Source organism: Rhinopithecus roxellana, chromosome 17 (genome assembly GCF_007565055.1).
Source record: "Rhinopithecus roxellana isolate Shanxi Qingling chromosome 17, ASM756505v1, whole genome shotgun sequence".
NCBI lineage: Eukaryota > Metazoa > Chordata > Mammalia > Primates > Cercopithecidae > Rhinopithecus > Rhinopithecus roxellana.
Window position 1 is genome coordinate 106,719,046 of NC_044565.1, and position 21,499 is coordinate 106,740,544.

The 21,499-nt window shown below is 41.7% G+C and overlaps 1 protein-coding gene across 11 annotated transcripts in view; it reads left to right on the forward strand.

Annotated features, from left to right (window-relative positions):
- LIMS1 (LIM zinc finger domain containing 1) overlaps positions 1-21,499 on the forward strand; it is a 151,321-nt gene that overhangs the window by 85,098 nt on the left and 44,724 nt on the right. Inside the window, exon 1 of one of the 11 annotated variants that reach the window (XM_030921142.1) lies at positions 3,897-4,109. The exons of 9 other annotated variants lie outside the window; for them this stretch is intronic. In XM_030921142.1, the coding sequence (XP_030777002.1) occupies positions 4,003-4,109 (107 nt within the window). In that variant the 5' untranslated portion in view covers positions 3,897-4,002. Of the gene's footprint in view, positions 1-3,896; positions 4,110-21,499 lie in introns of those variants that run through there. One more of the 11 variants, XM_010368721.2, reaches the window with a different exon arrangement.

Sequence of the window (21,499 nt, forward strand, 5' to 3'; positions counted from 1 at the left end):
ATTTTTTATTCTTATCACAAATGGAAAATGTTTATACTTGTGGAAGGTACTGTTCAACCCCACAAATATGAAAGCTTCAGAGTTTTAGTCTCACCAAGAAAGTAAAATTTTCCAAAACCGTAGAACGAGTGTGTCTTTTAAAATCTCATTTAGGTAACGTTGAGTATTATATGCAGAAATGAAAAAGCTTCAAAACTCTGGAGATTTCTCCTCAAACATAACATTGTAAAATGATTAGGCTCTCAAAATTATTTGGTTGAACAACTAAAGCATAAAGCTTATTTAACAAACATGACTGTCTGCCATATCCCTGGCCCTACAGATACAGTGGTAAGTTGGGTATGGGGTTTAGAAAGGTTTCTTGCAAGAGATGATCCTTGCAGTGAGTCCTAGTGGGATGATCAGGAGCTAGTCCTGCTAGTGATCTTTCTTGCAGTCTTACCAAGCCGTATGTGCAAAGGCTAGAAAGTGAGAGGACGCACAGTCTATCCAGGGAACTCCTGGAGTCCAGTCCTCTCAACTGGGATGGGGGCGTGAGATCTGCTGGAGTCAAAGTACAGATTCGAGGAGAACCCAACAGTTCGGAAAAAAGGACAAAAAGTTGTAATTAGGTTCAAAGACCAGACCAGTTGTTAAGGCAAATTTGTCTTATTCACAGTTTGTGAACTGTTGTTCCTTGGCAACCACTGGGCATATGGGGGAAAGCCCCAGGAGTTTTATGAGGTAGTGAGTTCCCCATCACTGCAAGTGTCCATGAAGAGACCAAATCCCAGGTCGTAGATATTGTATAGGGATGAGGCCATGGGGAAAATGACGGTGGGGAATTCTGTATTGAATGAGAGTCTGGACTGACCTTCAAATATTTTTTTAGAGTGCTAAAATGAAAAATACATCTATATGGAAACCCACAGAAAATGCATTTATACAGGCCTCCCTCTGTACTGTCAAAATCATGCTAAGACAGTTATTTGTAATTTAAAAGCCTTTTAAATAGGCCTGATCTGAGAATTCAGGCATAATTAATAATTCCATTTCCATGGGAAAGTACATTTGAAAGGATAAATAGATGGGAACTCCTCCTCCCTCTCTTTGTCACAGCCCTGCTGTGTGTGCTGGGTGTTTGTCCATCTGCCCCCCTTCCCTGTGCTGATGTGCTGCCGTCTGAAGGGTGCTGGGGAGGGAAAGCAGTCCTCTGTCTCTGTCTTCAGTGAAAAGATCCTGGTTAGGCCGGGCACGGTGGCTCACGCCTGTAATCCCAGCCCTTTGGGAGGCTGAGGCGGGCGGATCACGAGGTCAGGAAATCGAGACCGTCTTGGCCAACATGGTGAAACCCCATCTCTACTAAAATACAAAAAATTAGCCCAGCGTGGTGGCACGGTGGCGCTTGCCTGTAATCCCAGCTACTTGGGAGGCTGAGGCAGGGGAATCGCTTGAACCGGGAGGCGGAGGTTGCAGTGAGCTGAGATTGCGCCACTGCACTCCAGGCTGGCCACAGACCAAGACTCCCTCTCAAAAAAAAAAAAAAGATCCTGGTTAAAAGGGCCTTCCCCAAAGGCCCAGAATTTAATTTTACTCAGTTGTGGCAATTTCATCAGAACATAAGCATTGATTTGCTGAAGTTCCTGTTTGCCAGTACAGCCATTTTAAAAGTCAGAGGGCAAGAATTGTTTCAGCTTGTTTTATGGCTTGGTAACTGTCCCTGTTACCGCTCTCCCCCGCCCTGTCCCACCCCTGCACATCCTTTTAACACTAGTCTCATCAAATGCAGGATTCATCCTACACAGTTAGGGGTTTCCTGTCTGGTTAACCTTTAGTAGTCACCAAGTTCTTTTCCCTTGTCAGCAAGCTGCATTAATTTTTAAAAACTCTTTTGAAAATAAAGCAATTATTTACATTTCCTATGGAGGCAGGTCATATTTAATGTTGGGATTTCTGTATTTGCAACAAATATACAATTGATTTGTGTTTTATTCATTAGGCAGTCTATTCTGTGTTGATGGTGAGGGGAAAACAAGGAAGATTAGTGGTTATTTCTGTTCGTTTTTTTTTTAACTTGTCTTGATTTTTAAAAATGAAGGCTGGGCACGGTGGCACACACCCCTAATCCCAGCAATTTGGGAGGCCGAGGCGGGTGGATCACTTGAGGCCAGGAGTTCAAGACCAGCCTGGCCAAGATGGCAAAACCCCATCTCTACAAAATATACAAAAATTAGCTGGGCATGGTGGCACAAACCTGTAATCCCAGCTACGGGGGAGGCGGAGGTTGCAGTGAGCCGAGATTGTGCCGCTGCACTTTAGCCTGGGTGACAGAGGGAGACTCTGTCTCAAAAAAAAAAAAAAAAAAAAAAAATTGGATACTTCAGGAGTTCTAAATTAAAATGTTTCTATTACTGTAAACTAAGTTGTTTGGTATTTAAATCTTTTAAATTCTATTTGTTTTTGAGTGGCAATATAGTCAGAGTTCAGAAGGTGTAGAGTGGTATGCAGTGGAAACGCTTCCTTCTGCTCCTGTCCCCCCAGGTCCCTCAGAAGCAGCCAACATTACCAGTTTTTTGTGTGCCATTCCAGAGATAGATATAACTGTCAACTGATTTTTTAAAACGTGTTTCATCACTCATTAAATCTAGTGTAGTGATAAAAATGGTAAATTTTGTCCCTGCATCTTTAAAAGCATATGCTGTGTTTGAATGGCAATTATGAAAAGTCATTTGTTTTTCCTGGGGCCATGGACCTAGCCTAACAAATGGTAGCCCTCGGGGGAACTAGCATCTATGTCCTGAGTGAAGGAATAAGATGTAGACTTCCCTTTCCTGTGGGTTGCCTTAATTTTTGTATGTATAGTGCAGATTCTCTCAAAGATGTGAATATATTAACTCTCTAACTCTTGGTGTAAAAATAGTATCAGACCCATTTCTGTGTGCTCTTGTCGAGAAGACTCTAAAGGAAAAGAGGCTGGTATAAATTGCCCAGAGAGAAATTCCTAGAACCATGCAGTCAAACTACTGGCTAAGAGCTTGCTGGGAGGTAGCCTGTGTTTGTGGTGTGGTCCTATGTTCCCAGCGGGACTGAAGTGGATTGGAGGGCCGCACTGTGCCTGCTGTGGGGTAGCATCACTTTGAGCTGGATGACCCTTGCCCCAAACCTGCCCTCTATTGTCCACATCCCCACACCCAAAACCTTCCTAACATTGTCACTTTCCAAGGTCAGATGTACAGGTAAATACAGGGTACATAGGACCCATTCCACCTTAAAGGCAACAGCATTGTGTCAGCCGGGGTGTCCTGCACTACAAGAGGGCGTTATTCACAGCCAGTAATTACAGATTCGGAAAATCACTGAATGAAGGAAGAAACCATCTTCCTTTCAGTTATGAATTTTTTAGTAATATTTAATGAGGGGTGGGTGGACCAAAGACACTTCCTTCCCTTCTGAAGAGGATTTAGAGTAGAGTGGTAAGGGGGAGGAATTGGACTGCTTCCCTTTAGAATTCTGCCCCTCCTCTCCTTTTTAAGGAGAATTGTCCCTAAGGAGCTCACTGTAACCAGGCAGTTCTTTAAACTGACAACTGCCTGTGAAGTGTTAATGGATTTCCTGACAAATAAAACAGCAGGACCCTTCTTTAGTGACTACCTTACTGGAGCTTTTTAGCCCAATTTTAGTTCAGAGTGGTCCTGGCAAGGTTTATAAAGGAATTGGTGTGATTATCCATAACAATTAAATTTTTCTTATTAATAAACAAGTAAGTAACCTGCCTTCTTGGTCACCGACTCCCCCCTTCCCAAGGTGGAAGGCCCAGAGATAAGGCAAGTTGTGCCTTGGTAAGGAGGGTGTGTACTAGTGAGAAACAGGAAGCTGTGCTTCAGCAGCCTGGCCTGCCTGGAGGTTTCTAAGGCTGAGTCAGGTGTGCTGAGGTCCCTCGGCAAGGGACATTGCTTTTCCCTGGCAGCCACACTGCTGAGCATAAATGCTTAAAGTGTCAGCAATTGATGTGTGGAGAGAAGTATGACTGCATTACAGCTTAAAGAGCTTTCACATTCAGGTCTCTACAGGAGAAGACGAGATCGTCCCGATAGTTTGAGAGTAAATGGATTACCGGAGGAAGAGCTAAGGTGAGTGCAAAGTCATGGTTGGCTAAAGGTCAAGGCATCTAACCTAGTAAGTGCAGTGGGGATTCATGACTAAGTGGATGCAGCATTGGGAAGTACCCATTGAAAAGTAACCTTCTAGTCTGTAATTAAAGACTGAACACAATATCAAGATTGTACTGATTGGAACTGTGCAAAACCAGAACACTTGCCCATTTCTTCACAAATCCTTTAAGTTGTTTTACCTCTTCTCCAAACCTGCAGTGTTGTTATGTCTTTAAAAATTATATACACACCAGAGTAATATTTTAAATTGCAAACGATTAATTTTTCCCCTTATTTTAAAGGGAATTTTCTTTGGCTGATTGGAACATGTTTTTGTCTGCGTTTTGATGAAGGGGGTAGCTTGTGGTAGTTTGGGGTTGGGGGAGGGGTGTCATGGGGATTGTTGCTGAAATGGTGTAACAAAGGAATGCAGTGGAACTATTGAATGTAGCCTAGGAAGGAAGGACATCAAAAATCTGGAAACCTTTTTAACTAAAAAGGTTAGAGTTCTTGGCTTTCAAACTGAATTTCCCTAAAACAACACAATTCTAGTTTTGTGTTGCAACTACTGAAAATTTATTTTAGATGTGAGGTTCTGAAAGCCTCTACAACATTAAGCCTATGTGTTAAAATCCCGCGTTAACTGAAGGGTTTAGATTTTCTCTGTTCCTAGGATGTTCCTGTTTTACTGATGACAGAAGGCTGCAGTAAAGAGAGACTTCCTTTTTTTACATTACATTTACTGTTTAGTACTTTAATTTGGAGGTCTTGATTTAAGTGTTTGAATGTACTAATTAGATGGTGGGAAGATTATCTATACTTTGTGTACTATTGTTCTTTTTCCTACACTCACTTTCAGAGTTTATTTTAAATTATCTATTTATATGTAACAAGGACAAATTGACAAGCTTAAAAATTCTCTATTAAATTTGTATTTGTCATAGACAGCTATACTACAGGAACTGTAATTTGCTAAAGAAATATTTATTTTAAAATTGTTGACTCACCAGTTTTTGAAGAGGGTAACATTAAAGGACTATTATTGACACTAACATTATTAGAGTTTATTGCCTAGTATGTCAGGTGTCTCTTAGCTACATTTAATGTATTAACTTTGAATTGACTGGATTAAACCATTTGAAAGTCTCAGAGTTTAAATTGTTATGAATTTTATGTGTGAGGTTAGTGAAAATATTGAGCTCTATATTGCTAACCAGATAGACAATTGGAAGTGACCTCCGAAACCAACATTTACTGGCAGACTGCAGTCTACAGTGGGTCCAAGAGTGAAGTTATCTGTCAAAAACAGTTTTAATTTCAGATTTCGGGGTTTGGAGGAATTTCCTTTTTTAAAAAAATTAAGTTATATAAAGTAATATTCTAAACCAACCTTTTCTTTATTTTCAGACAATAGCCAAAGTACCCATGAATAAAATAACATATATGCCAAGGAGGTAGTTATTTACATATATTTACATAGTTACAATGTTCTTTCAAACAACTAGTTTTTTTTTTTTTTTTTTTTTTGCTTAGAATTTAGTTAAAAGAGGAAGAGTAATTCTTAAGTATTGCCTAATTGTTTAAAGAGAAATATTTTGTCACCCGTTCTGGTGATGCAGTTATCTGGTGATGGAAGGGACTTGTATTTCTGCCACGTTTGTCCCTTAATGTAGAGAAAATGATCATTTTCCTTATTTAGAAGCATAGGTTAGCCAAGAAAGGTAAACCATTGTCTCTTTATCCCTGGATTTTTTTTAAAATCAGCTTAGAAAGGTAATTTTTTTTTTTTTACCCTAGTTATACTAAGCCTGTTTTCAGGATTAAACGAGGTTTCTGAGCTAATAGGAATCATAGAGTAAGGACTTTGAAGTTAGGTACACCGAAGTTTCAGTATCACTCAGCTGGACAAGTTATATAATCTTTTTAAGCCTTGGTTTATTTTTTTTAAATGAGGATAAAAGTAACTACTATTATTGAACATTATTTACTGTCTTACAGAATTCAAACTACCAATTCAAAGAGGTGGGTGGCATTGTTATCTTGCGAATAGTGCCATACAGTTAATTCATTGTTTAATTTTTATTGAGTGCCTACTGTTTGCAAAGTAAGGAAACAGTGATGAGTAAGACACAGGCCTTGCCATAGGAACACCCACCTAGGTTTGTGCATATTGAATGTGACCACAGATTTTCTCTCCATGAGCAGTTATTTGATTTTGAATACATGTGCTATCAAACATCTTTTATTCTGTCGCAAGTATTGCATAAGACCCATTCCAACTCTCATTCCTTCTTACTCACGTGTTCATTTCTTGTTATGTTTGTGGACTCTTAACAGAAAACTTTCAGAGACTAAAATTGGCCATGGCCACTGCCAGAAAACATTTTTTTCTCTTAAAGTTTAAATAAAAGGCTGTGCTCTGAAACATGCGAGGCAGGCGCTTAAAGAGCACTGTAATACACATGAAAATAGTTCTGGCTTCAAACTTGAAATTGTTCAAAACTGAAGCAGGTAAAAGGTGGCATGACAAACACTGGGCTTCCTAGACTTTTGTTTTAAAGCATTAAATATGACTTGAAGCTGACTTTATTCACATACTTTGTACAGTGGAGCATTGCCCACTGTGTTTGGGGGTTACAGTTAGAGTGAAGTGACACAAGTGACATGCTTGTTCTGGTGGGTCGGAAGCCCCAGACCTTCACAAGGCATTGACCCTTTTTTCCCTGAAGTTTTTGGTGTCCCAAAATAACATCTAAGATAAACCCATGTACATATACTTACTCCTTTAGCTGTTCTATCTTTTAAATAATGTTGTAGTCAAACATAGTTGTTTTTTGAGGATACCTGAATGACAGACACGCCTGAGAAATTCCTGCCCTTTAAAAATTCTCAAAGTCACTTTTTCTCTGCCTCAGATGGAAGGGATCTATAAATAAATGATTAGAAACAGTACAAAATTCAAGTTTCTTCCGGTTGGGTTCAAAACAGCTTATATATAGGGGCTGGTGGCTGGATGCAGTGGCTCACGCCTATAATCCCAGCACTTTGGGAGGCCAATGCAGGTGGATCACTTCAGGTAAAACAAAAATACAAAATTAGCTGGGCTTGGTGGCACACACCTGTAGTCGCAGCTACTGTGGAGGCTGAGGCAGGAGAATTGCTTGAACCCAGGAGCAGAGGTTGCAGTGAGCCGAGATTGCACCACTGCCTGGGTGACCGAGCAAGATTATGTCTCTAAATAAATAAATAAATAAATAAATAAATAAATAAATAAAAATATGGGGCTGGTAGGCCGGGCACGGTGGCTTACGCCTGTAATCCCAGCACTTTGGGAGGCCAAGGTAGACGGATCACCTGAGCTCAGGAGTTCAAGACCACTCTGGGCAACATGGTGAAACCCCATCTCTACTAAATACAAAAAAATTAGCCAGGTGTAGAGGTGCACACCTATAGTCCCAGCTACGGAGGATGCTAAGGCACGAGAATTGCTTGAGCCTGGAAAGCAGAGGTTGCAGTGAGCGGAGATCATGCCGTTGCACTGCAGCTTGGCTACAGGGTGAGACTCTGTCTCAAACAAACAAACAAAATATATATATAGGGGCAGGTGAACTATGACCCTCAGGCCAAATCTGGCCTGCTGCCTTTTGTGTATGGCCTATAAGCTCAGGATGGATTTTACATTTTTGAATGGTTGAAAATAATAATAAAAATATTTTTCACATGTGAAATACATGAAATTCAAATTTCAGTGTCCACAAATGAAGTTTTACTGGAACACAGCCATGCTTATTTGTGTGTGTTGCCTGTGGTGGTTTTGTGACACAGACCAATGTGGCCCACAAAGACAACAATTATTTACCTTCAGGCCCTTCACAGAAAACCTGGGCTGACCCTGGTCTAGTGCTGAGATAAGAACTCCGAGAGCTTTCCCTTTTCCCTGTTCCTTCGGCCATGCTTCTGCCCTCCTCACTCCCTCACCTCCCAGTTAGGTTTATCTTGCCTGGATAAAATCAGGGCTACGTCAGCCATTTGAAAAGAATGTGAATCCAAAAAAGAAACAAACAAAATGCAGTTTGAAATTTGTATCCCTAATAGTTGAGGAGTAAAGTGAAAATGTGAAGTTGCCACACTGCAGCAGTGAGCTCTTGGCTTCTTAGACCTCCTTTTCCTCCTTTCCTGCGGCGTTGACCTTGAAGTAGTACCCTTCTCCTGATTCCTGGATGGATCACGTTAACCAAGAATGGAAGTGCAAAGACATGTAACCTTTACTTTCCGGTTATAGAATAAACCTTCCAAGCTCATATTTTATAGATACAGCATATAAAATCATTTTTAAGTGGTGGGAATGTCCTTGCTTTGGTTTGAGAGTGAAAACTCAGATCATGTGTTCCTGACTAGTACATTACCATTAACTGAACCCCTGTGATAGGCCAGGCATGCCTTAAGTAAGGGCTTTTTTGTGTGTGGGCCCACAACTTCTCATGATCCCGTTTAAGGGAGAAAGAACTGAAGGCTATAAAGCTGGTCATCGTTATGAAACCAGTTTCTGTCCTTGATTCAAATAAGTTAGTGCCTAGAGTTCAGTCAACGCTGGAGTAGCTCAGCCTAGGTTGTGTGTTTCTTGCTTACCTATTTTGCAGTTCGCCGATCACTGTTCGGCCCAAGTTTTAACTGAAAAACTATGTTTGTATTTTAGTTTTAGAAATGTAGTCTGTTAGACAATAGGGATAAAATTGCAGTTTTGCTATTATCTTATTATCTGATATTATCTGTTCTTATTATTTGATGGTTCAGTGAGGGCACGTTTAGTCTGCCTAACAATGAGCAAACACATGGGACAATTAAATATTTTTCTCTTTGCTATAGGAAAGAGAAAAACCACTTGCTAGTGTTGCTTTTTAAAAGTTAATAGTGTTTTCTCCTATATGTTTGATTGTAACCTGCAAATACTTATATTGTAATAACTGGTTTTACAGGTCCCCTCTTCACCCCCTCTCACCTCCCTCCCCCATATAAGAGAGAGGGAATTCTCCAAGGCGAGAGACTTTACCGTATTTCCTGTGCGTCTAGCACCTACCGCAGTTCAGAATCTGTTTCTCATTGAATGAGTTAAGGAATGAGAAACTGAACTGGCCTAAAGGTACCTCTTTTGTTCTACATTAAACTCTTTACACTCTACTTTTGAAGTCTTAATTATTAACTTTTTATTTATGTACAGTATCACACTGAGAGAAGACTAAGAGAGGGATGCTTCTACCAGAGTATAGATCATGATTATTTTGCTTTTCTCTTTCAGTAGTTCTGGGAAGCTTAGTTTCCGAAGGGAAATACATTTTTCAGTCATCTAAAATATTTCTGTATATGGTCATGTGCTGCCTAAAACGTTTCAGTCAGCGAGAGACTACGGACATGACATTGGTCTCTTAAGATTATAAGGAAGTTGCCCTATGCAGATGTACCATTTTGATCTTTTAAGCCATACTTTTACTCTACTATACTATAATATTTTTAGCTGTTTTATATATACACTTAATCCATTGTGTTACAGTTGCCTACAGTATTCAGTACTGTCCTGTGCTGTACAGGTTTGTGGCCTTGGAGCAACAGGCTATACCACATAGCCTAGGCATGTAATAGGCTGTACTGTCCAGGGTTGTGTATGTTTATGTGAACATTTATATATTTATGATGTTCACACATGACTAAATCACCTGACGATGCATTTCTCGGATCATATCCTTGTTATTAAGCAATGTATGACTATAGTAGAGGGAGTTTATGCTGAAATTAAAAATAGCAGTGTTGATGCTTAAAAATCAGGTCTGTTAAAGGAATGATAAGAAGTAAAAAGTTAATGAATAAGGATCCCTTTCTGGTTTTTTTTTTTTTTTTTTTTGCACTGCTATGAGAGACATTTAGGAATGAACCAACCTCAACTTTAACAGAATCAATCTTTAATTTTGTTGTCAGTACACATCAAATTATCTAAATTATTTATTGTGACAATTAAATTCCAAAATATTAATACTTTGGTTGCTTTCCTGTTGGTTTTTTAAAAAGCAAACAAAATCTTGAAGTCTCAGATATAAATTACTTATAAAAGTCAGAAAAGACAGTTGTCCAAAACTTGTGCTTTACCTACCTGACTTTGGATAGATGTTATTAAAAGGAAACAGTACTATTTATTCTACATGTGTATATCTTAGAGACACAGCAATGTCTGTGCTACCCAGTGGCTATTCTGTGACTAAAACAAACTTTAGAAGTGAGTATTTTCTTATTTTAAAAAAATCTTTTAGAAATAATGATTAAATATGTTTCACATAAATATGAACCTCCTTAAGTTTTTTTAAATGCTTATATCTGTTTCCTAGGGCTGTCATCACCAAGTACCATAAACTGTATAGCTTCAAACTACAGAAATTTGTTGTCTTAGAGTTCGGGACACCAGAAGTCAGAAACCAACATATCAGCAGGGCCATGCCCACTCTGAACCCTGAAAGGAGATGCTTCCTTGCCTCTCCGAGCACTGGGCTTTGCCTGCTGTGCTGAGTGTTCCTGACTTGCAGGTGCCTTGCTCCTGTTTCTGCCCTTGTGGTCATAAGGCCATCTTCTCAGTGTGTCTGTCTTCACCACAGCTCTGGTCACTTTCCCTTGACTTCTTGGTTTGACAGCAGTAATACTTTCTTCTTAAAATTTTCTCCTCCCTTGTCTCCTCAGTCTGCCTTTTCCTAGTTTTCCTGCTGGTTGCTTCTTTTCCATTTTTCCCTTGTCTTTTGGTGTCTCCCATAGCTCTTCAGTATGTATGGCTCAGATACCATCCATGTGCAGTCACTGTCAAATGAGGCCAGGAGTCATTTCTAGCTGTCACTTAGTGACTAGCACCAGTTTAAACTAGGGATTTCCAGTTAATATTTGTGAATCAATAAATGAATGAAATGAGCTATGAAAGCAGTTTATTGGATCATTTATTGAATAGGCAGTGAAATCAAAATATAGTGTTTGGATTTTTCTTTACAAACTAAACTTAAAGCCATTAAAAAGATAATAGAATATAACATAAATGGAGATTTTGAAGACAGGATTGTGACTGTACCTCCTTTCAAACCCCTCCAAAGTAAAGCACTTGTTATCTAGGTAGAGGAGTGCAGAGTATGTTTTAATGTATTTTAAAATGTGAAAAGGCATTTCAGTCCATTAATTTTTTTTTTTTTTTTTTTTTTTTTAAGACGGGGTCTTGCTCTGTTTCCTAGGCTGGAGTGCAGTGGCATCATCTTGGCTCACTGTAGCCTTCGCCTCCCAGGTTCAAGCAATTCTCCTACCTCAGCCTCCCGAGTAGCTAGGATTACAGGTGAACCACCACGCCCGGCTAATTTTAGTAGAGATGGGGTTTCACCATGTTAACCAGGCTGATCTCAAACTCCTGACCTCAGGTGATCCACCCGCCTTGGCCTCCCAAAGTGCTGGGATTACAGGCATGAGCCACTGCACCCAGCCTCAGTGCATTAACTTTTGAAGACAGATATAACAGTAATGAGTTTTATTAAGGTTTTTGTTGTTTTCTTCTGAGACAGAGTCTGGCTCTGTCACCCAGGCTGGAGTGCCGTGGCACAATCTTTACTCCCGGGCTCAAGCAATCCTCAGCCTTCTGAGTAGCTGGGACTGCATTGAAGTATTTTTTTTAAAAAGCAGAATACTTCTTTGACCATATGTGCTTAAAGCAATATTGATAGGTTTGGTGTCCATTATAAGCAGCTGTGCAATTCAACAGAAACGTATTGCCATCACCTTTGTCTATCTCTGTGGCCATCCGCTATTATAGCTGTTTAAAGGAAGACAGTGTGGTGTGGTATTGGGAGGAAATGGGAACATTTTATTGCCAGAATTCTAATGATTAGGGATAATGAGAATGAAAAAATGACAGTGTTATAGGGAAGAAGTATTCATATGCATGGACCTAGAAATGGATCACAACTTAAATTTTGGCTTTTAATTTGTAATGTTTCAGCCACGTTTGGGTGGAAAGAAGATGTATAGGCTTGTTTCCAAAAAAGTTTCTTGTCTATGAATGAACCTAGGATGGTCTTCAGAGATGTATATAAAGAAAGAGAGGAGACAGAGACTGAAATTGACTGCTTCAACTCTGCTGAGTTAACTTTCACTCGTAATAGAAATAGCTAGAGGTTGGATCATTTCAGAAAGCCAGTCAATGTTTTTAGAGCTTCTGATTGTCACAAGGACAGATGAAAAAATGCAAATATCAGTTATATAGAAGACTTTCCATTTGAGACTCCAGAAAAGGTGTGGGTGGTTACCGTATTTGTTTGACATTGCATCCTTTAATTAGCTTGTTTAGCATGTGAGGAAGTGGAACTTTACCTTGGGCCTCTCTGAAGCCCAGTTTCCTCCAAATATAAAAAGAAAGGGTTGGTCCATTCAGAAGCTTTAAAGAATCATTTTTTCCCCAGACAGGATTTCCCTGTGGATTGTGGTGTATGAAACAAAGTCAGCGATTCTCCATGGAGGTGATGTGAAGAGAGAAGGCTTTGTGACCTAGACTGCAGATTCCGTTCCTGAGGCCCTTCCTTTGTCCCGTGGCAGCTGCAGAGGCGTCTCGGTTTAGGAGATCAAGATTTGAAAACCAGGGGAAGGCCAGGCTCAGTGGCTCATGCCTGTAATCCTAGCACTTTGGGAGGCCAAGGCGGGTGGATCATTTGAGTCCAGGAGTTCAAGACCAGACTGGGCAACATGGTGAAACCACGTTTCCACAAAAAATACAAAAATTAGCCAAGTGTGGTGGCATGCACCTGTAGTCCTGGCAACTTGGGAGGCTGAGGCTGGAGGATTGCTTGAGCCTGGGAGGTTGAGACTATAGTGAGATGAGATCACTCCATTGTACTTCAGCCTGGGCAACAGAGTGAGACCCTGTCTCAAAAAAAAAAGAGAAAACTAAAAACCAGAACACAGCCTGCCTCATTGAAAAGTGTGATTTTTAAAAATAGTAGAATTCAGGCATCCCTCTACTGAGCCTCCCTCGAGATTAACTGTGCTGCTATAGGAAATCGGAGCTTAATTATATCACACGAGCTTAAGAACTCAGGGATCCAATGATACGATGTAGGGAATTTGTTTCAAAATATTTTATGGTTGATGAGTAGATAGAACAAATTGATCAGGAGTTGATGACTTTTGGAGCTGGGTAATGGTTCAGACGGATTCGTTATACTCACTCATTTAATATATGTTGGAAATCTTCAGTGATCAAAGGGTTTAAATTTTTTGAAATATGTATCATGGTGAATGGCACAGTTTTGACATTTCCCTTTTATGTAACTAACACATTATAATTTTTCATTTATTTAGGGGTTATCAGTGGTCGTGCCCCATCCAAACATCTATCCCAGTAGTCAGGAATACAGCAAAGCCCCTGAGGCTCCCTCTGCTGTTAGCTACCTGTGTGTCTGTTGGGATGTACTCCACACCAGGATTTCACCACCGGTGGCTCTAATATGACTAATTTGGAGGTTGAGTGGGAGAAGGAGGGTGGAAAGAGGATTCTTTACCTTAATCTAGTCTGTTTTCCTATGGTAGTCATTAAGCCTTTCATATTTTGTGTCCAAAAAAAAAAAAAACAGTATTTCTTTATGTTGCTAGAAGGTGAAAATGATAATGTGGGTGTAAAAGATTAGATTCAGAAAAATGAACATCTCAAGTTACTACTTTTACCTCTGTGGAGCAGAGATGGAATTGTTTGATTTGTCAGACAATTTAAATTTATTATAACAGGATGAACTTGGCTTACAGAGTGTGGGACACTTAAGGAGTCCGCTTCTAGCCTCTGGCTTAGATATATATAAGGAGTCCGCTTCTAGCCTCTAGCTTAGATATATAAAGAATGGGGTAGACTGACTTGGACTCTGACTTAACTGAAAATTTTATTATTCTGTACCTTTACTTGATAATATATACCTCCCCCCATCCCTTCCTAGTTTTGAGTGTAAATACACTTGTTTTAAGTTGCTGAGTGAGACATAGGTGTAGAGTGGGTGAAGAGTCTGGGTATAGCCCACTGGACTGGGTCCAGTGTCTTGAATAACTACTTAGTAATTGACTTCTGCAAGTCAGTTATTTTTAGGAGCTTGAGTTTCTCCCTTTGCTAGTTGAATATGATTTGTAAAATAAGTGAATGTTTTTATATTAACAGATTTAGACCTACTCAAGGAGGATTTATTGTGTTTCATTTTAAATATCAAATGATTGTATGCTGTGGAAACAAAAGGGACTCCATCTTGGATGCTAATCTGCCATGTTGCCTTTTTTTTTTCTAAGACATCTGTTATAGCATGCCATGTTGACTTCTGATTAACCTCCTTTGAGACCTTTGAATGCCTCCTGATTACTACTTTACTTACTGTCCCTAGTGTAAGAGCATGTCAGCCTGGATGTTGCCACACAGATTCCAGGCTGTGATGCGCACAGCATCCATGTTCTGGAGGGTTCTCTGCACACATGCCCTTTCCTCATGGTCTGTAAGCCCTGGGTCTGGGGGCAGTGGTGCAGAGATCTGCCTGTCTTGTGGCTGACCAAGACCACACTTCTGTCTGTAAGTTCCCTCAGTAAATCACCCAGTACCAACAAACTAGATTTGTCTTCCTCCTTCTTTAGTGTCTCACCTCCTTCACATTTGGGGCCGCTTTTCATATATGCCTCCTTCACAGAATAGATATTTTCCTTTTTTTTTTTTTTTTTTTTTTGAGATGTAGTTTTGCTTTTGTCACCCAGGCTGGAGTGCAGTGGTGCAACCTTGGCTCACTGTAACCTCCACCTCCTGGGTCCAAGCGTTTCTCCTACCTTAGCCTCCCAAGTAGCTGGGAGTACAGGTGCCTGCCACCACACCTCGCTAATGTTTGTATTTTTAGTAGAGACAGGTTTTCTCCATGTTGGCCATGCTGGTCTCAAACTCCTGACCTCAGGTGATCCACCTGCCTCGGCCTCCCAAAGTGCTGGAATTACAGGCTTGAGCCATCACGCCCGGCTAATACTTTCCCTTTTTGCTCTTTGGGAAGCCACACATGTTTGAAAAGCAGAAAGTTAATTGCCCTTTACTTTCTTAGTACCTCGTGTCGGTGATTTCATCTGCTGAATTCAGCCATCTTCTCCACCTTGAAAGACACCATGTTAAAAGTTAAGTGCTGATGCTGCATAGGATGTAGGGTTCTGGTGTCTGAAAATCAGGCAACGTGCGTTCTCAGAGAGCATGATGAACAGTGAAGGAAAACTCAAGGGAGAAGGTACCCAGAGTCCTGATGTTCTGGACACCTTGTTCTTTATCAGGCAGTGCTAGACCTTATTGCATAAAATGGTATTTGGGGCCAAATGAAAATGGTAAGCGAGCCAAAGACAAGCCTCTGTGCCTCCTCAGCTTTGAAAATGTAAAAGGGAATGCAGATACTGCTATAGAATCAACATGTGAGTAGCGGCATGACTTAAGCAACTTCTGCAGAGCTGTACGTGAGTGCCTGGGATTGTGGCCTCAGAGAACTGGAATACTGGCTCAGGCTACTTAAATGTAGATGAAAATATGAAACCAAAAGGAAGGTAAATTGACCTTGACAAGTCTGTTTATATAAGCAGATTACTTAGAGGCAATCTGTACCTGCATAGCAAGTGTACACATTGATTTCTGAATGAGAAAGCACTGACATTGCCTTATGAGCCATTATATTGTTCTTCTGATTATGTTTGTGCTCAGGTTAATAAGGTGTACCAGGTAACTCCCCCGTCCCCTTCACCCTCCACTCCAGGAAGCATCCATGTAGAACATTCAATGTTCATCATGATGGCAGTGGAAGATTTGCTTTTGCCTTTTGAATTGCTTCCTGCTCTTCTGTCCCTTTGTTTTTATTTTACCAGCATCTTAATTCTTACTAATTGATTTGGTGAGATTCTTTTTATGTATTCTTTTAACACAGAATTATTTTCTGTATTTCAGAGCAGTTTTATTTAAAAGGATAAAACTGTCCCTTGAAATACTCATGTGGTGGTTTGTCTGTAATAGGTTAGAATATTGCCCTCCATAGAAGAGTAAAAATGACTGCTGCTTTTAAATAGGCCTAAATTATTGACTTTTTATACAACCAGCATAGGTGCTATCATTAGAGGGTCAGACCTCTTCTACTTATATTTAGTCCAAACATAGTCCACATAGTCACTATATTTATTAGTTTATTTGAACCACTCTCAGTTTCCCCATTTGATTTGCTTTCCTAATAGGTTCTAAGCTCTTTGAAGCTCAGTTATTTTGTTCTGTTTTCTCAGCCTATGAATTTGGCCTGGTGCCAAGTTAGTTTTGATTACATTTTTGCTTTTTTATTTACGAGCTGCTATAAAAGAGATTGTTCTGTCTTATGCTTTACTAATAGTTGGTGAAAGGTTTGAATTAAAGGACTGGATTGGCCCAGAGTCATACAGGTGCACGTTTGCCTTTCTGAACTGAAATCCCTGGTGCCAGTGCTGTTTATGAAAGGATTAGAGCAGGAAGTTTTGTTGCCTTACAGTCAGGAAATTCAAGTTTTATTTTATATTATTTAAGTAATTAAATGTTAAAAAGTTTACACACAGTTGTGTATGTGTGTCCATCCTTGTGCCTCAATCACAAAATTTCCTGAAATAATCTCCCTGGGCTCCGTTGTGGCGGTTCTCCCACCAAGCTTTTCTTGTGATTCTCTCTTGCACACCACCATTCTTTAGAAGTAGTATTTCTTGGAGGTTTGTGGTTGAGATGGGGACTGGATGCTGGCTGTGGCCCCTTTGTGGCTTCAGAGGAAAGAGGAGGGAGCATTGTCCTCGAAGAGTCCAGCGAGGTTAGAGAGGGAGGAAGTAGGCTAGGCAAAGCTCACGGAAGTCTGTGCAATAACTGACCTGTGTCAGGTTGGGGTCTCCTTCTAGCAGGATGTCTGGGGGCAAGGAAGGACTGCAGGGCTCTCTGGTGTGCCAGCTGCCAGCTCTCATGCAGCATTCAGTTTTCAGGGACTCTCATGTTAATTCAGCATGCCAGCTGTTCAATTTAATGTCTATACCAATGGGGTTTGGGGGGAGGTAGATGATGAGGAAAGAGAAGAAATAATGAGATAATATGTCATCTCCTAAAAGCTCATTTTGTAACAGAAATTGTCCAGACTGTTACTGCATTACATTTTAGATTTTTCCCAATCCCCTCAGAAAACGGCGAAGCTCGTCCAGAACATTGCCCCTTCCACTAGCATGAGGCAAATCTTCCAGCCCTCCCAGGGCTGGCTTTCAGGCCCCGGAAGCTGTGCCTTCTGAACGTGACACCTTGTCCTGGCCACACCTCTGGAGAGACGCCACACACGTCAGTGTTAAGTGGTACACATGGTCCTTTTCACCACAGATGTCCTGAAATCGAGGGACTCTTTAGAAAACAGGCTGCTGCTTCATTCTATTGTGGGAGTGATGTGACAGGAAGGGAGGCTCAGGAATGACCATGACAAGAAAGCATGTGGCGTACTCACAGTAAAGCTTCACAGAAGCGCTCATGGCCAGGCGCAGCAGAGCCAGCGACTCTCCAAGGGGCTGCTGTCCTAGCGCCCTCCCAGTCATCTTCAACATGAGAGAAAGTTCACTGACCGCCTCAGTTCCTTTATTCTCCTCTTGTTCCTTGAGGACTGACCAGTGGGTGTGTGTCCCTCTTTGCCTCTTTGCTGGGGTCACAGAGGAACTCAGGAGCTCACACTGAGTGGCCCCCAGACATGCCATCAGGATGGGGGGTCTACACTGGGGATGTGGGGTGGCCGTATCTTCTGGCCCTGACTTGAACAGTGAGTCCATGTGTGGCCTCTCATTTACATAAATAAAGAATGGCTGTGGCCGGGCGCGGTGGCTCACGCCTGTAACCCCAGCACTTTGGGAGGCCCAGGCGGGTGGATCACCTGAGGTCAGGGGTTCGAGACCAGCCTGGCCAACATGGTGAAACCCCATCTCTAAAAATACGAAGATTAGCTGGGCATGGTGGCAGGTGCCTGTAATCCCAGCTACGTGGGGGGCTGAAGCAGGAGAATCGCTTGAACCCGGAAGGCAGAGCTGGCAGTGAGCCGAGATCACACCATCACACTCCAGCCTGGAGGACAAGAGCGAGACTTCATCTCAAAAAAAAAAAGAATGGCTGTAATCTCAGCACTTTGGGAGGCTGAGATCACGAGGTCAGGGATTCAAGACCAGCCTGGCCAAGATGGTGAAACCCCGTCTCCACTAAAAATACAAAAATTAGTCAGGCGTGGTGGCGTGCGCCTGTAATCCCAGCTGCTTGTGAGGCTGAGGCAGAGAATTGCTTGAACCCGGGAGGGGGAGGTTTCAGTGAACCAGACTGCCATTTAACCGAGTTTTTTATTTTGTACCTTTACTTGGTAACACACTTCTCCCCCAGTCTCTTCCTAGTTTTGAATGTAAATACAGTTGTTTAAATTGGTAAATGAGATCTTGGAGAAAGAGCCCAAAAGGTCTAAGTACCATCAGCTGCAGAGTCCTGATACAGGCTGCCTCTGTCGGCCTGGGTCCAACCAGGAGAGAAAAGCCACACACTGATTTAAATAGGAAACGTTTAATATAAAGATAGAATTACTAACTCTAACAGGGTTTTGGAGTAATAAGCAATTGGCTAGTAAGAGAAGAGAAAGCAAGAGTATAGGAATAGCCGCTGTAAGGAGCAGCCACAGACCCTAGAGCTGAGTTAGAGCGCCCAGGGAGGAGCCCTCCTGCGTGCCCAGGGTTACACTGCCAGGGCGCGCTGCATAGCAGAAAAGTCGCTGGCACAGATTGCTGGAAATCCCCCTTTCGAGTACCAGGGAAGGCTGTTCCCAGTGAGGTCCCTCACCCAAGGCACCCCCTACATAGCTGACTGCCAAGGGTGGGTGCTGCTGGCTGCATGCACCATCAGGGTCCAAGGCACTCTGCTGCAAAACTTTCGAGGGGCCGGTGCCAGGGAAGCTGGTGCTGGCCACCAATGCCCTGCGGGAGCTAGACACCGAAGAAGCCAGAGTGCTGCAGGAGCTTTGCCCAGGGAGCAGGCAGGACTGGGAAGCACACCTCTTCCTCCTGCATCTCTCCAGCACCCTCTACTGACAAGGCCTCAGTGCTGCTCACAGAGGACAGAGATTCACGGAGGTGGCAGTGACTGCATCACCAGCACCCCGCAATATCCCAGTGCTGCCTCCTGCAGGACGCAAGGGGTCTAAGTGGGTAATTGCCATAATTTTATATTTTATTGCTAGATGTATAGAATACCGCTTTTTGAGAAGAGGTTAGGAATGGAACAAAGAGCTTCCTACTTAGCCCTGTAAACTGCTTTCAAAAACCATAGCTTCATTCCATGACAGAGAAGGGTGAGCACAGGAGCCTGCAGAACAAGAGGAGCAACTGAGGCCCCCGGGAGACGCTGCCGGCCTGGCTGTAGCTGGGCGGTGTTACATGAGCACCAGCTTACAGAGGTTGACCTCCTGACCTTATATCATTTCCACATCTTTTTTCATTGCACTGATGGCAAAGTCTAAGTTGTGGTAGCTGAAATAATCCCTTGCCTTTCTGTGTACATTTCACAAAATTAAAAGTTAATGAAATAGAAGAAACCTTTTTAAATTCAGCAAAATATATATGTGTGTATATATGTATATATGTGTATGTATATGTGTATATATGTATATGTGTATATGTGTGTGTATATATATATTTTCTTAGTTCCTCTGCTTCATCCTAGTCAGTATTTTCAAATGCTGCTTAATGCAGTAAAATCTACACAAAACATGTTCTGTGTCACAAACAAAATAACTGGCAGTGAAAGATATGTACATTTGAATTTGAAAGGGTTCATTGTTTTCACTTGAATCAAGTAAAATGTTTTTTATTCTGTTCTTCTATTCTGAAATTCTCATGGTTTTCTTTAACCTTACTGAGGCAAGTAAACCCCACATTAAGCTTAGTCACGAAATAAAAACTCCCACGGACTTCCCTCCCAGTGTAGCTGAAGGTCAGTGTCCGGGGAGATAGCCTTGACTGAGTCAGAACTAAAATAAAGGTGTGATTTAGAGCCAGAGACTCTGGTGCTGCAGCCACTACAGCCGTGTCAAGAGCTCCTGACACACTGGAGGCTGTCACTGGTGATGTGGGCGTTCTCCCAAGTCAGCATTCCTAGCTAAAAATACTGCCATTCTGTATTGGAAACACGGCTTCCTCTAATTTGTCTGTTTTGACCAGAACACAATGTTATCTTTTTAAAAAGATGTTTAGGTGTGAGAATGTATGTTAATGGATCACAATATGAATAAAAATAAAAGAATAAAATGATATGTGATTTGAAATATGAAGGAACTAGTACAGAGACATTTTCTAGTAAAAGTTTCTAAACAGAGAAAAATCACCTAACCTATGAGAGAAAATTTTAAGATTTTTTTTTTTTTTTAGACAGTATCTCGCTGTGTCTCCCAGGCTGGAGTGCAGTGGCGTGATCACGGCTCAATCACAGCTGACAGGCTCAAGCAATCCTCCCACCTCAGCATCCTTAGTAGCGCCGACAGGTGCATGCCAACATGCCCGGCTAATTTTTGTATTTTTTGTAGAGATGGGGTGTCACCATGTTGCCCAGGCTGGTCTCCAGCTTCCTGAGCTCAGGTGATCCTCCCATCTCAGCTTCCCAAAGTGCTGGGATTACAGGCATGAGGCGTCATGCCCAGCGCAAGAATGTTTTTAAATTGACCAAACACTGCTTATTTGAGGGACCATGGGAGAAAAATAATTGTGAGATGGCCTATAGATTTCAAACTGCAGTGATTCTGGTGGATTGAGCTGTCTTTCTTGAGAAGAGAAAGTTACGCCAAAGGCCACAAGATAGACTGAGCTGTCTGGGTGTCTGGGGAGAGACACCGCTCACCAGGGCTTGTCCTCTTTAGACGCCCTATGCAGGCAGTCTAGGGACTTCTCTCAAGATGACCAGTTTGATTAATTGCATGATGACAGTGTGCTTGGTGCCATGAGGGGTATAAAGATTCAACAGAGGCTGGGCGTGGTGGCTCATGCCTGTAATCCCAGCACTTTGGGAAGCTGGAGTGGGCGGATCACCTGAGGTCAGGAGTTCGAGACCAGCGTGGCCAACATGGTGAAACCCCATCTCTACTACTAAAAATAAAAAATTAGCTTGGTGTGGTTGCATATGCCTATAATTCCAGCTACTCGGGAAGCTGAGGCACAAGAATCACTTGAACCCAGGAGTTAGAGGTTGCAGTGAGTCAAAATTCCACCACTGCACTCCAACCTGGCGACAGAGTGAGACTCTCTCTCCAAAAAAAACAAAGCACAGGCTG